This window comes from Coffea eugenioides, chromosome 2 (assembly GCF_003713205.1).
Source record: "Coffea eugenioides isolate CCC68of chromosome 2, Ceug_1.0, whole genome shotgun sequence".
Lineage (NCBI taxonomy): Eukaryota > Viridiplantae > Streptophyta > Magnoliopsida > Gentianales > Rubiaceae > Coffea > Coffea eugenioides.
This window is the reverse complement of record NC_040036.1, coordinates 64,054,077-64,071,168: the sequence shown is the minus strand read 5'-3', so window position 1 is coordinate 64,071,168 and position 17,092 is coordinate 64,054,077. Positions and strand designations below refer to the sequence as shown.

Here is a 17,092-nt window from a genome sequence, read left to right as displayed (position 1 = left end):
AGGGTTTGCAAGAACAACAACCAATACTCAAGAAATAGGCAAAACAGAATTTCAGCAATACTCAAAAGAAAATTCCAGCAATACTCTAGCAACTTGGACACTAAAACAATATAAGGTACGTGACTCTTTTTTTTTTTTGTCTTTAAACCCTAACAACCCAAACACAAGTACAACAAACCCAAGAACTTGGACAGAAAACAAAAAAAACAACACCCAAATAGATTTTTTTTTTTACTCGGGTGAACAGTAACGTGAACAGTATGCTACAGTATGATGAACAGTAATTCGATACAAGTAACGATGAACAGTAATCGCTACAGTATTTTTTTTTTTTTACTAAAGACACAAACTAACAAGATATGAACAACTTCAATTAAAAGAGAATTAACCTGATGCTCTGATTACCAACTGATGAGCAACCCTAGGGGAAGACCCTCCTAGAACCTCCCAACTTTGTAATTATCAGAGTTGGATCTTTTCTCCCAACAGAAATTGAATTCGATTGTTCTCATGAACTCAAGACCTCTGACACACAAACGTAATCAGCAACCTTAAGCAAATAAGGATGGATGAAGCGACACCACGATTAGGGAACAAGCTAATCGATAAAGTCTGATTTGAATCCTAAGTTATGAACTCAAGAATTCAAGAGTAAGTTCGATTAAGAACTTGAAGGAAAATTCCTCACGATTTCTGGTTGTAATAATCTATCCTTTCGCTCATACAATAGGTGCCTTTTATAGGCTAAAAACTAAGGCAAATCCGGCCCACATAAACCTGGAATAGGAATTCGGTCCGCATAAAGAGCTAGCTCTTTAGGGCTTGCCAATAAGGCCCAATAAGTAATAAAATACTCGACGACTAACAACTACTAAACTAGGCAGTCTTAAAACAACTACTAACTAAGCTAACAAGTATGAGATCATTCTTTCACTTCAAACGTACAAGTGAACAAGGTAATTTCATGGTCCATCAAATCTTCAAACTTAGTTTGCTCCTTGCTTGTATGGTGAATGATCAAGGCTTGTAAAGCTTCTTTCACCCTCTTGGATCTTGATCTTTTCATCGGACTGCCAATGTGGACCAAAGGATCCTTGACCCAAGGTTGAAGTTGTTGCGCACCCATATCCGCATCACAGTGAGTGATCCAAGATCGAGCGAATAAGCTCTGGCTCAATTAGAGTCGTTTATTTCAAAATTAATGAATTTTGAAATGAATGACCTAGATCAAGTCAAGTCTCGTTGGCCTAATCTTGGGCCACTCACATTATGATGCCTATACCTGGCAATTGGACGGGTTGGGCGGGTTTTGGGTGGGTTAATATTGGGTTTTCATTTAAATGGGTTATACCCAATCCGCTCAACTTAAATTTGGGTTAATTTTGGATTGGGTCATATTGGGTCATCACAAAATCATGACCCAAATATGACCCAATATATTAATTTAATAGATTTTGATACATAAACTCTCTCAAATACATTTTCACATACAACAAAAAAATTTCACACACATAAACACATTTTTATATAAATAGACATATTTTCACACACTAAAACACTCACGATACAAACACACACTCACTTCTTAAATTCATTTGAAATACATTAGTGTGTTTGGATAGTAAATTATTTGAGATAATTTTGTGAAAAAAATACTGTAACATTTTTTTGATGTGATGTATGTGACATAGAAAGGTGATTGAAAAATGTGTAAATGATACAAGCAAATCAGTATGTGTAAATAAGGTGTAAATAATATGCATTTCAAACACACTATTTTTACGCATACAAACACACTAAAATACATCCTAATATACTTTTACAAATAGACGCACATACTAACTGTTTAAACTCTAAAAAGGTTAGTGAAATTGTTAGAAATCTCATCTCAGGAGAGGTTTCTGGAATTACGCCATATAAAAACGATGGCAAATTGGACCAAAAGCAACAGCATAGCCTGCTTCCATACATTGACCGCTTCCAAACTTTGAAATTTTTTTTCTTTTTTTCCCTTTTTTTTTAAGAATATACGGGACCAATTCCCCCGCAATGACAGTAGTACTTCGTAAAAACAGGAAACGAGTAGACATTAATTAATTATTTGGCTATGAAATACTAGATTTAGCAACTAACAAACAAATAATAAGAAACTAGATTTAAATTCTACAGGTCGACAACTTCCTAATGACCTTCATTGAGCAAAAAAATTAAAATTTTTTTTTAACTTAAGTTGGGTAATGGATGCCCAACACAAATACCCAAATCGCCCAAAATATATGTGGGCATTTATTACCCAACCCAAATTTGACCCAACACCCAATCTCTCAAATTAGTGGGTGGGTTATGGGTTTTGGGTATAATTGCCAGCTCTATGCCGATCGCACAGCCTCCAATTCCGCAAATAGGAACTTGAGACAGGTATTTTTCTGTATAACTCGTACCTATTATGGAGACACTATACCAAAATGGACCCTAAAATTTCAGTGAAAACAAATTTAGTGTCTAATTCGCGTGTGAAAACAAATTTAGTGTCTAATTCGCGTTTCTAATTTTGCCTGAGAAAAAGCGGTGACAATACTTGATTGGGAATGTTTTCAATTTCAACATTTAAGCAATCTGTAAGGGAGTAGAGAGGCCTTAATTGCGAGGCCCCTCGTCCTACATAAAAAATGTGGAAAGAAAAGGAGTTCTATAAAAATCTAGATTTGCAAATTCCATAATAACTTGGCTTAACCATTTTGAGCTCTTGATTCGCTCAAAAGTTATCTGGGCCAATCTGTGGATTCGAGATGTAACATATGGTATTATAGTGAACCTCACCTGTTCTTTTGCGGGGCTGAGTTTGGAGCTAGTGAGGTTATGGTCCTGATTACACAAAGGAGTACAAAAAAGTTAAGTATTATGCAGGATTAAATGCAACGTTCAGCTCTTTATAGGATGCAAAGTTCTAGGGGTGAATATGAGAACCCTCGTCTCACATTGAAAATATGGAATAGAAAGAAATTGTACAACAATCTAGGCCTATGAGTTACTTAATAATTTGGATTAACCATTTTGAACTCATGATTCCGTTCAAAAAGTTGCTTGGGTGAACCCATGAATGTAGAGCATTACATCAATATCATGGTTAAAGTTCATATTTCAAGAATTAGATGTCCCAAGTTCGAATCCGTCTTCCCGCTTTCGACTTTTTTAAAAATCAGATTTACATCACTTCCATACTATCATTTGTTGCAGTTTTAATTTGCAAACTTTTTAATAGTATTGTGAGAAATGAAAAATAATTTTTGTAGACAAATTTAATTATTTAAATTATCATTTTAACTAGCATCAATATACTAGTAAAAATTAGTCAAAATCTATCAATTGTCAATTTTTTAGTCTAAATAGAGAAATTAGGTATCATATTATTTTGATTGAATCTGGCTACCAATGTGATCAAGTATAGAAAATAAGAGAACATGTTCGTTTTTGTTGAAATTTGGGGGATTATTTTGGTGAAGTGCCAAGACTGTAAATTTCCCTTTTTTAAGAGAAAGATGAAAGTAAATGTTAGGATATTGCAGAGGGTTACAACAATAGAAGAATGAGTTGAAGTTATCTTTTTCTATTGTCGTCCAATATTTACTTGTTTTGGAAAAACTATGCAAAATTAGGACTTTTGTTTTGCATTAAATTATAATTTCATCTAAAAAAGTAGAAATGAAAATTTAAACGTCAGTGCATAATGTGTAGCATTGTTTTACTCACCTGTGTTAAAGGGACCACGAGCAGGAACGGTTGCAGGGTGCAACCGTTCCTAACGGTTTTGTGCATTTTGCATACCGCGTAACTTTGTTTACACATGGCATAACTTTGTTTGCACAACGTGTAACTTTAGAACAAATTTTTGTAAACCCCACACACGTTGTTAAAAATGAGGTACAAAAAATTATCTGGACCGCACATTTTTTTTGGATCAAATCCTGGCCGTGCACTGTTCAAGGACGGTCCTTCTGATGACCGTTCCTGCCCCGTCTCCTGTGTTAAAGCTTTCTGCAAAATCACTAGTTCAAATCCTCCATTACGATCACACCATCCGCATCAATATGGAGTTGACACGTTTAGTAGATCACATGCACTAGGCGATACAAAGGGGTGGTTGACCAATGTAACAGGGAGAGTCGGGAGGGAGGGGGAGGAGAATACAAGTGGGGATGGGGCTAGCGGAAAGGGTGGACAGGAAAAAGAAAATTTTTAAAATATATTAATAAAATTTTATATTTTAAAAACACCCTATAAGGTACACTTAAGTCTTTACCATACAAATCTATAAAAACACATCTAAAAACACCTAATTCGTAAGCATCCTTAATTTTTGCTTTGAAGTTTTGTATTTCTAATTTGCACTGTATAGCATGGTTTGTCTGACATAGTGTGAGACTCCCCCTCCACATGGGAACTGGGAAGGGAAAGGAATTAATATGAGCCTGTGGCTGTGTCTATGAACTACTAAATAACTTGGATTAATTATTTGAGTAAATATTATATACATTAATAATGTATGTATTATTATGATTGAATATACGATACATATATAAAATTTGAATTTTAAATTCAAATTCGAATTATATGTCACGTATTTAATGATGAAAAAGTACACACAATTACTGTATAAAAAATTAATCCTAATTATTTTGAACCTATAGTTTTCGTTCAAAAGTTATTTGAGCCAGCATGTAGATCCAGTGTGTTACAGTTGGTACTAAAGCAAATCTTGTGTAATCTCCATACAGGATAAGTTTGGGGCAAGTAGTATTATGCTTCCAACGACCTAAAAAAGTGTAAGAAATTACGTGTGTGTTACGTTCGACCTCTAGAATCTACGGAATTTAGTAGCACATTGGACGAGGCCACCCTAACACCTGTACAATGCACTTCGAGAGTTTATGCAGAATGAGCAGATAATTTGAATCATTGTGGATTTCGCGTGAACACGAAAATCTTAAGACGGTGACCCCCGTCCTAGGTTAGAAGTGAGAAAAGAAAAGGAATTAATATATGAGTGTGAGCCCATGGGTTACTAAAACTATTTGATAATTCCATTCAACAGTTATATTTAATATATTTAGAATTTAATATATTTAAACATGTTTAATAATAAAAAAATAAAATATATGAATTAATTAAATGATATTAAGTTTTCTATGTAAATTTGCTTTTAAAAATAATTTATAAATTATTTATTTATCATTTAATGTGATATATATTCAAATATAATTTAATGAATTTAAATTTTAGATTTTAGTTTTATCAAATGCAACATGAGTATTATGGGTTATATAAGAATTCCAAATTTAGAATTGTTTTAACAAAAATTGATTAAAGGAATTTTAAAAAAATAAGAATTATTCTATTCTAAAGCTGATGATCAAAATTTTGCAAAGAATATCTCAAAAATGTCATATTTTGAATTAATACACAATTACGTGTAAGCACGTGGGGTCTAAAAAGCATTGAACCCCACCGCCATTGCTCAAACATAATTGCCATTCATTGGTAGTAGTACCAATCTTGCAACAAATCTCTTCCACCGTAGAGAAATCTTTCTCACATACTCTCCGTCTTTGCAAAGGAAGACCCAATGGCGGATGCATTTCTTGGTGCCACTATACAGTTTCTAGAGGGGAAAGCAATAACCTTGGCTTCCCAGCAGATTAGCCTTTCTTTAGCCTTTAAGAGAGATTTGCCGAAGCTGAAGAAAACACCCAAGATCCAAGCTGTTTTTCATGATGCAGAGCAAAAGAAAGTCACCCTCGAGTACGCGAGGCTTTGGCTGAAGGAACTTGAAGACGTGGCTTTTGATGCTAATAATTTGTTGGATGATCTCAATTATGAAATGATTCTGCGCAAAGTTGAGATTCAGAAACAGGTGAAGAGGAAGGTATACTTCTCCTTGTCACTCTTCAATCCCATCACATTTCGTTTCAAAATGGCAAATAGAATTCGAACAGTCACTATGGAATTGAAAAGAATTAATGAAGAAGCAAAGGGCTTTGGCCTCCAGTCACAAAATGGAGAATTTATGAAGAACAGAGAGACTAACTATGTTACTATTGATTCAAGCTTTGTTGGAAGAGATGATGACCTCTCGATGTTAGTGACAGGGTTGACTGCTGCGAGTAAAAATGAAATAGTCCTGGTTCTTCCTATAGTTGGCATGGGCGGGATTGGTAAGATCACCTTGGCTCGAAAAGCTTTTAATGATCTAAAGATTGAAAATCAAATTTTGACAAGAGAATATGGGTACATGGGTACGTGTATCAAAAGATTTTGATGTCAATAGGCTTTTTAGTTTGATTATATAATCATTGCAAGTCCAAAACCTGAAGCTGAGGGTCAAGAAGCCAGAATCAAGCTACTAAAAGAATTATTGGATGGCAAAAAGTATCTACTGGTCTTGATGATGTGTGGAATGAGCAAGCCACACCATGGAATGATTTTCTTGGGTCTTTGAAAGGTATCAGCTCATCCAAGGGGAATTCCATTCTTCTGACCACCCGTCAGCAACAAGGGGCAGCCATGACAAGAATTTCTTCTCCATGTTCTTTGAAAAAATTGCCAGATGATGAATGCTGGCTCATTCTCAAAGAAAATGCATTTGGTGCTGGGGAAGTGCCGGATGGACTGCAAGACATAGGATACGAGATTGCAAAAAAATGCCATGGTGTACCATCAGCTGCAAATGTACTCGGCAGGATATTGCGCAACAAGGGAAGTGATGAAAGGCTTTCAATTTTGGAGACTGGCCTTCAAAATTTAGGTGGAGATGAGAAATTGAGCGTTCATCATCTTCCATCTCCATTGCTGAAAAAGTGCTTTGCGTATTGTTTAATTTTTCCCAAAGACATTGAAATAAATAGGAGTCAGCTACTTCCAACTTTGGGCAGCAGAAAGATTTCTTCATTCAAATCCAAGAAACAATATGGAGATGGAGGAAGTTGGAGAAATGTTTTTTTCGATTTTGTTGGAAACTAACTTGTTGCAAGATGCTGTGAAGGATGAGTACAGGAATGTCTTGAATTGCAAAATGCATGATCTTGTGCATGATTTGGCATTATCCATCTTCAATTATAAAGCCTTAAGGTTGAAAGGAACTAGAACATATTACGACGAGACCCTTTCTATTCGGTATCTTGCAACGGAGAAAAGTGACGAAGAAATATCATTTCCTTTGCATGAGAGTTTCAGGTACATTACGACATTATTCTTGTCTGAAAGCAGATTAATCACTTGAGCATCTCATTTTATCAAACATTTTGAATCTAATGGAATGGATGGAAGCAGCATTTCATGATGAAAAAGATTCTTGAGAAGTTAGAGATTAAGAATTGTACGCAATTAGCCATTGCTCCAAGTCATTTTCTGATTCTCAAGGAATTCAATCATGGATAAACCATAATAGCAAATATTTGCAGTCGAATCAGCGGTTTTACCGGTCTATCAATTTGGAATGTCAAAGAGCTCACCAAGCTACCAAATGGGTTATTCCAAAATAATCCGAATCTTGCATTTTTCAAGTTGTACAATTGCCATGAGTTGGAGCAGTTGTTAGTTTATGCCCCTTCCTGAAGTCGATTTCAATCCCTAGGGGAGCCCAATATCTCACTGCCTTTCGAGAATTATGTATTCACAGCTACAGTGGGTTAACCCATTTGTCAATCCCTAAAATATGGGGGGCTAGACTCTGAGTCCTGCTCTTCTTCATCCTCCAATGCTTGTTCTTTTCTTGAGCCATTTTAAAACTAACACATAGTTTTATATTCCGTATGAAAACATTGAACTATATAGTTCACGAGTCTTCTTAGTAAAAAAGGAGGAAATATCCGTATTCTAGTACTCCAATTTTATATCCTTTCCAGTCGATTTAGACCGAACACCTTCCTTCTCTATTCTAGACATACTATTGGAAATTAGTTTGTAGTATGAAAATTGATCAAGATTTGTAACATCATTTTTCTTATCATGTCTAGGAGGTTGATTCATGAATTTCCTATAAAGTTCATTAGTATTTTGATGTATCTTCTCAAGTTCATTAGGTCATTTATGGAACCACTTAATTCACGTATTTTGTGTACTAAATTCATAAATGGTTATTAAGTGAAGATACATCTTCACATTGATGTATCTTCTTATGTTCATTAGTTCATGAAACTGCTCAATTAATGTATTTAAAGTATTCAATTCATGAATGGACATTAAGGGTCTGTTTGGTTGGAAGTAAAATGTTTTCCTTGGGAAAATATTTTCCGTGGAAGTAATTTTCCATGAAAATCATTTCCCTTTCATCATTTTCAGGTGTTTGGTTAGCTTATTGAAAATATTTTCTTACTTCATTTTTCTGGTGTTTGTTTAACTTTTGAAATATTTTTACTTTTATCTCTATCTTTACTTTCTACACATTATAACTACATACTTCTTCCCATGCAAAATTAGAAAATTTATCTCATTGTTTAACTTTAAAAAATCTTGGAGAAATGTATATATGAATAAAAAATATCTCCTTAAGCAATAAACAAATTGTTGGCCATTTAGTGTCAAATATCAATCACATGCAATGCTTATTGTGACATATATCTTGCACTCTCACTGCTGAAAGTTTCTCTAGAAAAGAATGTCTCTATTATATATAATTAATTACTAGCATAGGATGAGTATGACGAGGTTTTTTTTTATTTTGAATATACTAGGGGGAGGGTTGGGTGGTACGGGGGAGGGAGTGTAATGAAGAGGTTTTGGGTTCGAGTCCTCCTATTTACACTTAAAAAATATATATATATATACTACAAGATGTTTTCAGTAAGTTTGGAACATACTACAGGCGGAATGCATGCATTTCGGAAAACAACTTCAGTAAGTTTGGAAGGGAAGTTGTTTTCCATAAGATGAGTGAAAATATTTTACATAGGAAAATGTTTTCAGTAACTTTTGTGCAACCAAACACGGGAAATTAGAAAAATATTTTCCTGGAAAACATTTTCACCCGAAACAAACGGACCCTAAGTGAAGATACATTGTTGTATCTTCTCAAATTTATTAGTTCATATATTTGGTGTACTCTATTCATAAATGGACACTAAATGAGATTCATGTACTTTAACTCTTATATTGCCTATAAATAGAGGTAGTTTAACCTCTCTTGTGACAACTTGTGCTTAAGCTATCTTAGATTTGCAAAACCAACTTCTTACATCCTTTTCTTATGTGAAAACTAAGCTTACGCTTGTTGTAGGCTAATTTTCATTTCCATTGTATCTTAGAGGTAATTTACCATCTCAACCCGATTAGCAGGACTTGAAAATTCTCTTGAATTCTCAAAAAAATAGTTTAGTCAAATTGTTGATATTGTTCTTGTAATAACTTTGCAGTAGGTTCATAAACTTGTAATTCCCATATTTCTCCAACACATTCGTCAATGTGACAAATGAATTAATTTCCCCCAAAGGGAATCTTGGTTCTCTTACAAGGTTAAGGGGGTTGGAAATTGGACCCTTCTCAGAAATCATGGATCTGCATTCGGACCACAGCACCACTTGCCCTCCCTTTGGCATTTAAGTTTGTATGAAAACTTCAGCACACCTCCTCCTTTGAAATTCTTGATTTAGAAGATTTTGCAGTAAAATCATTACCCGATTGGTTTGGGAAGCTTTCGTCACTTGTACAACTCGGGCTCTACTATTGTGAAAGGCTAGAGAGTTTACCTTCCAACCAATCAATGAGAAGCCTCATCAAACTAAGATGGCTGCGGATTGAAGGTTGTCACCTTCTACAGGAAAGGTGCAATCCAGAGAGCAGCCGCAGCAGCAACGCCCCCAATTCTGAATGGTCCAAGATATCCCATATTCCTGAAATCACCATTGATGGTTAGCAAATTGAAGGAATCTCTATGTAAAGTTCATGATAATGTAAATTTCCCAATTAAAGATCCTCTGAATTCCTTTATAAGTTTCTTCACCATTTCCTCCTCATACTCTTTCTGCTAAACAATTGCTGCAAAAGATCTTGCTTCGTCCTGTGAACTTTTTTGCTGAGGTGTATGTGTGAGAGAGAGAGATTAATATTTTATTTTTCCGGATGACTATTCATTTGTGGTCTTTACATGGTGTCCTGCTCTGCCAAATAACTCTTTTCCCTCCTACGTTTACTTGTGGCTGCCCAACAACTGAGATTTTGGGAGATCAGATGTAGTTCTTGCAGGATACGTTTTCGTGTTGATGTGATTTATAAATTATGGCTATGTTGAGAATTGCAGCTGAAATTTTTGAAAGTTCAATTTTCTGAGCAACATGAAGTTTCTTCAATTTTGCTCATCTTGTTTTCTTTCTACCCTGCTTATGCACTTAGTAGATACATTGCATATCCAGTCCTGTTTTATATCCAGGACATCTTTAAATTCAGTTCTGGACTTTTGTTTTTCCTACTCTGATTTTTTTTTAATTTTAAATTCAGTTCTAGTTTGTATACAGGAGCGAAACTTCTAGACAAGTAAAGTCGTTTTTTGCTAAAACAAAGTACTAGAACTTGTTATCAATCAAGACTATCTTGGCTTGTCTTTCAATATTCTAAAGGGAAATTACTATTACCCATGGTTTTGCATTTGACCACACCATAATGCTCCTATTGTTCAATATTATTCACTTAACCCCCTGTAGTATTCTGTAAAGTGGAAAATAGACAGGAAAATCACCCGTAAAGCTTCCATTCATTTTTCAGTCATTAGTGCCTTAAATATCAAGAATTATCAACAAATAGTCAAGCTTGTCTTATGGTTGAACTATCAAGTAGTGCCCTAAAGCAATTTCTTCATATATCTTCCAAATGGAACTTCTAGGTAAAATAACAGGCAATCTGGTATTTTTAATTTTACTGGGTATGCAGTGATTGAACAATGAAGTTTCATATCTTCCTTCTTGCAGCTGAATGCTAAAATTACTTGTTTTACTTTGAGGTTGTGCATGCCTTAGTTTTGGAGTTAGTTTTTATCCCCTACTGGGCTATACTAGTCTGTTGAACTATGTTACTAGCTACGAGATTACATTCTTTTATGCTGTTAGTTCTCTAATGCAACTGTGGTTTGTCAGACAGTTGCTCTAGTGCTATAGATCTGATGAAGTCTCTGAAGACATGTGAAGTTTCCTATCTATGAATCACTATGAGCATAAGCTATTCTCCCAAGCTTCGGGGCTATTACAAGGTTGATTGTGAGGACCCGTAATTTCTTAATTTCTAGGTTTTATTTTCTTTTAATTGCACGCTTTTTTCCCATTTTCTTTATTCAAAAAAATTTTAAAAATAATTTTTATGCGTAAATATAGTTGTTAAAATGATTTTTCTAGTATCGGTTAGTTTTTGAGAAATTAAGGGCTTATACCGGACGTGGGACCCGCTAATGCGGAAAGTTCGGTAAAATTCGGCCAGTTAGGTTAAGTTTTGGATACCGGATTTATTTTAGCAGGTGTTAAGAGATAATTAGAGATTATCCAATGGATGAGAGTTGGAGAGACAAAAGGATAGCCATGCATTAATGAGAGTGACAAGTGTCACTTGGAGATTCAATCTTGCATTTGACCACTATTCACCACTTTACCAATTAATACAAAAATTGACCAAAATCATCTTCATTTGCAAGCTTCTTTGGCCTGCATTCTTCAAGAGAAAAGAAGAGAAAACTCTCAATTTTCTTGCCTCCAATCTTGTTCAATCTCTTAGTTCAACCGAGTAAACTTGGATTTTCTCCATAAAAACCCTTAGTTTAGTGATTGTGAGGTTGTTGGATTGGAAGACCAAGGTGCTAAGTTTTCTCCTTTCTTGAGTTGATAAGGTGAGTAGCTAAGGAACCTCTCTTTTCTTCTTAATGATGTGTAATTAGTGGCTTGTAGTAGTCTAAGAGGTGATTTTGTGGGCAATTCCCTGACTTTTGGTGGAGATTGGTGAATTTTTCTATTTATTCATGATTTTTCTGTTTTCATATGTTTAATATTGGTTGGCCATGGATGATGGTTGGGAAATTGGTGTAAAGTGGGGTCTACGGATATATTGGTTCTATTTACGTTGACGGAGAGTCAACGGGTTCGAATCAAGTACTGCAAATGGAAATCTGGCTCCTGAGAGCCACTTGTATCCTTTCCCTTTGAATCACTGTGTCTAAATGCTTTCCTTTGTATCTGGTATATGTATCTGATTGATTAAATGTGAAAGGCCATGATTTTACCCCTATATGTTTGGTACCTCATTGAGCGTAAGCTCACCCCTTTCTGTTGCCTTTGTTTTCCTTACAGGGGACAAACTTGAGAATCACGGTTTTGGAGGAAAAGGGTCAAGCTAGTATATATGTCATGTTGTTAAACTCTTTTGAAAATGAAGCCCTAATTGTATTTTGTGTAATATGAGTACCTCGGATCGCACTGTAGGTTAATTTGTTCAAGACTTCAATATAAATATATGTATAAGTGTTTAACCTTGTCTATTAAATGTATTTCATTGAGACTATGATTTTATGGTTTGGTAGGCATGTTCTCACCTTAGTAGTTTCCGATTGTTCATTTTCTTTGGGTCCTATCGCCCGTACTATGTTGGGTTTGTGTGAATCGACTCACTGAGTTCTGGCGAGAGTTGGGCAGGCGACCCGTCGAACCCTTTGGTTCGCCTTAGGGGGAGGTGGGGCCGTCACAGTTGGTATCAAAACCACTTCGCGTGGTCTCTGCGCTGAGTGAGTTTGGGCCAAGTGGTGTTATGGTCCTGCTTTCGTGAATGCGTCGAAAGGTATGAGTGCTCTTTCAAGCATAAGTTATGAACCGTGCATGTCATAAGTGTAAAGGTCTTTATCATGGGACTTGAGGAAACTAGGTATGTATGTCGGGTAGGAATCTTTAATATGGATGATTTACACTTGGGACCGGCCGGCTCGAGTTGTGAATTATCTTAGATGGGATTCTTGCGCCCGGATACGAAAGAGATGAGAGCCTAGGTTAGAAAGGACTTGGGCGAACTAGAAATGCGATTCTATGGAACTTCATGTGGTTTGTTCGGGTGTTCGTAAGTATGATTAACCTGGATTAAGATATAAATTGTGGCATTCTCGTAGATTATGGACGGAGCCCTATAGGGGGAAAAGCTTCTCGTTAGTTATTTTTGTACTTGTGACCTAGTCTGTCTATAGTACTTTTGGATGACCACGCTACTTTCATGGATCTCTCATATTTGTATCTAATTGACTGCTACTGTGTAACTGGTTCGGGACAGTTGTGTGTATATATGCTTTTGATCTGTATGTACCTCTTGTTATTTGCTTATGCCTATAATTATCTTTAATATTATCTTTGCACCTCGACCTTAGATTGACTTAGATCAATGTAGGGCACTCGTAGTGAACGAGGCCGTGGGCGTGGAATTCGGCAACCCACGTCTGAAAGGGGCACTGGGGAAACCTCGTTTGTACCAAACCCTGAACTTAGGGTTGACCCCAACGTCCAAATACCTGCTGCCATGCAGCAAATGACTGATTTGCTAGCCCAAATGGTGCACCAACAGAGTCACAACCCTAACCCCAACTCTGGAAATCCTAGTAATCACGTGGAGAGCGAGGACCGGGCCCTCGAGAGGTTCCAGAAGTTTGCCCCACCAAAGTTTATTGGGGGACCCGATCCAGATGTAGCCGAAAGGTGGCTAGAGAAAATGGTGGATATCTTTGCTGCCCTGCACTACACGGAGGAACGGCAGGTGACTTTTGCTGTTTTCCAGTTGGAAGGGGCGGCCCGTTCCTGGTGGAACGTAATACGACAAAAGTGGGACCGAGAGCAAATGCCCAGGACTTGGGTGAACTTTATGCGGGAGTTCAACGCTAAATTCTTCCCTCCTTTAGTTCAGGAAGAAAAGAAGGATGAATTTATCCAGTTTCGTCAAGGGACCCAGACAGTGGCCTAGTACGAGAGCCAATTCACTCGGCTATCCAAATTCGCGCCCGAACTCATCGTGACCGAGCAATGAAGAATACGGCGATTCGTCCAGGGTCTGAACGTGGACATCCAGAAAGATCTAGCCGTAACCCAAATTAACGCCTTCAGCAATGCCGTAGAGAAGGCGCAATGAGTAGAGAATGCTAGGCTGCAGGTGAAAAACTTCCAAGCCAAGAAAAGGGGCTTTCCTGGGAGTAGCTCTGAGCAAGAAGGTACAAGTACACCCCCTAAGATTGGAAAGGAAAACGGGGGAGTACGACAACCAAGGGTGTCGAATGATGTCTCTCAGGGGGGACCGGTCTCTACTACTCGTGGTCCCTGTGGATATTGCGGAGGGCCAAATCATACGGAGGCAAATTGTTGGAAGAAATAAGGAAAATGTCTGCGCTGCGGAAGTGCCGATCATCGGATTGCTGACTGCCCAGTTCGATTGCGAAAAGGAAAAGGGACCCCGCAACCAACTAAGACTAACCCTGGACAGTCGGAAAAGGAAGGGGCTGGATTGAAGGTACCGGCTCGGGTATATTCTTTAGAGCACCATCAGGCCCCTGACTCATCTGAAGACGTAGAAGGTACGATCCGTGGGGTACATTAGATTTTGATAGCTTCCGTTGATAAGAAAAAATTTCGAGGACGAAATTTCTTTAAGAGGGAGAGAGTGTGAGGACCCGTAATTTCTTAATTTCTAGGTTTTATTTTCTTTTAATTGCACGCTTTTTCCCCATTTTCTTTATTCAAAAAAATTTTAAAAATAATTTTTATGAGTAAATATAGTTGTTAAAATGATTTTTCTAGTATCGGTTAGTTTTTGAGAAATTAAGAGCGTATACCGGACGTGGGACCCGCTAATGCGGAAAGTTCTGTAAAATTCGGCCAGTTAGGTTAAGTTTTGGATATCGGATTTATTTTAGCAGGTGTTAAGAGATAATTAGAGGTTACCCAATGGATGAGAGTTGGAGAGACAAAAGGATAGCCATGCATTAATGAGAGTGACAAGTGTCACTTGGAGATTCAATCTTGCATTTGACCACTATTCACCACTTTACCAATTAATACAAAAATTGACCAAAACCATCTTCATTTGCAAGCTTCTTTGGCCGGCCATCTTCAAGAGAAAAGAAGAGAAAACTCTCAATTTTTCTTGCCTCCAATCTTGTTCAATCTCTTAGTTCAACCGAGTAAACTTGGATTTTCTCCATAAAAACCCTTAGTTTAGTGATTGTGAGGTTGTTAGTGAAGTGGATTGGAAGACCAAGGTGCTAAGTTTTCTCCTTTCTTGAGTTGATAAGGTGAGTAGCTAAGGAACCTCTCTTTTCTTCTTAATGATGTGTAATTAGTGGCTTGTAGTAGTCTAAGAGGTGATTTTGTGGGCAATTCCATGACTTTTGGTGGAGATTGGTGAATTTTTCTATTTATTCATGATTTTTCTGTTTTCATATGTTTAATATTGGTTGGCCAAGGATGATGGTTGGGAATGATCTAGAATGAAGCTATAGTGCGTAAATTGTAGCGAATTGCGGAAATTTCCACTTTGTGCGGAAAATTCCAGATTAGGGTTTCCATTTTTCCCCATTCTGTTTGGTACTGTTTCTCCTAGTTAGAGGCCGAATTGGCTTTAGTGTAAAACATCAAAGTTGTAAATAATAATGTTTTATAGTTGCCTGCAAAATTTCATCCCAATCGGAGGAATGTAGCCTGTGAAACAACTGAAATACCCATGCTGCCCTGTTTCTGTCCGAAACTGATAATCAGCTTCTGTAATTGGTTAGTTTGACCGGGAATACTACTGATTTGGTTGTCGATGTCTTCTTAAGAATTGTAGCCTTGTATCTTAGATTTCAAATGGCTTTAGAATTACCTAAATCGGATTTGTGTGTGCTGAGATATGCTTGAATGAATCGAGACTGCTAGTTGAATTTCACAGTGAGCTCCGAACTGGAAAATTTGGGGTTATTTTAGTAAATTTGACCTAGTTAGGGTGAGAACTGGACTAAGTAGTCTTCATCAAAGATATAGCCCTCTGTCTTAGCTTCAAAACGATATAACTTGTACTTCAATCCAATAAGCGTAGTTTCGATTATGTCCGATACGCTAAGTAGCAGTGAATCTGTCTTTTTGGTTCCTTAGCTTAAAGCTCATTTCCGGTCATTTTCCTAGTTAAATCTTGTACTTGAATGACTTTGAACCTATTGAACAGCTGTTGTGATGAATTTATATTGCGTATGACTTTGGAATTGATTGAGGAAAATAATGAAGCCATAAGTGGCTGGGAAAATAGGTAAATACAGAGGGCATGCTGCCCAAAATTTTAGGGCTACGCGATTCTTTCAATTGAGTTGATCTTAGTACAAATGAAGGGTTTTGGGGGTTGTTTGTAACCCTAGGACCAACTGTTATCTTTTTGCTCAAAAGTCATATTTTATTCTTTTGTACTACTCCCTCCGTCCCGTTTTGTTAGTCTTGTTTTCCTTTTTCGTCTGTCCCAAATTGTAGTCCACTTTCCCACTAAGGAAGGTAGTAATCTTTCAAATTGTCTAAAATACCCTTATTAAATATCTTGTTATTAATACATTGTTATTAAATACTAACCCACTACATTGAATACATTGAGCTTTTCCAATACATAGATAAATGAAAAGTCTATCTTTGTTATTCTTTGAAATTTATTTATATCAGGAGGGAAACAAATAATGCCATCATTATTTACAAAATCATGAGTGAAAATTTGAAAAACCATCCATATTCTCACAATTTTTCTAATGAAACACCAACAAAAGAATATGATCTCATCTCAACGAGTCAAGAATGTGCACAAGTTGTCTTTGAAATGCAGAGGATTTTTTTGCCCAAGTTGAAATCGGTGATTTAAATCTTCTGGAAGATGATTTAAATCAATGAAAGTATTTTTTTGCAAAGTTGAGGAGACGTTTTCTGGCAAAATATTCAAATCGATGGCACTAATTATGGATGAATTATCCATTTTTAATTGCCTTTGCTTAAGCTTAATTAGTTGCCATATTTATAGAGTTCAGTGTAAAAATTGAAGATAATTTTGGTGGGAAGAACTTGAATCCACTATTGGCGGATGATTGAAAATG

The 17,092-nt window shown here is 36.5% G+C and overlaps 1 protein-coding gene across 1 annotated transcript; it reads left to right on the top strand.

Moving 5' to 3' along the window:
- Positions 1-5,623: 5,623 nt before the first annotated feature.
- Positions 5,624-7,017, top strand: LOC113760027 (putative disease resistance protein RGA3). Its single transcript, XM_027302605.1, has 2 exons — positions 5,624-6,293; positions 6,428-7,017. Exons 1-2 carry the CDS (start codon positions 5,624-5,626, stop codon positions 7,015-7,017), a joined length of 1,260 nt encoding a protein of 419 aa, XP_027158406.1.
- Positions 7,018-17,092: the final 10,075 nt, after the last annotated feature.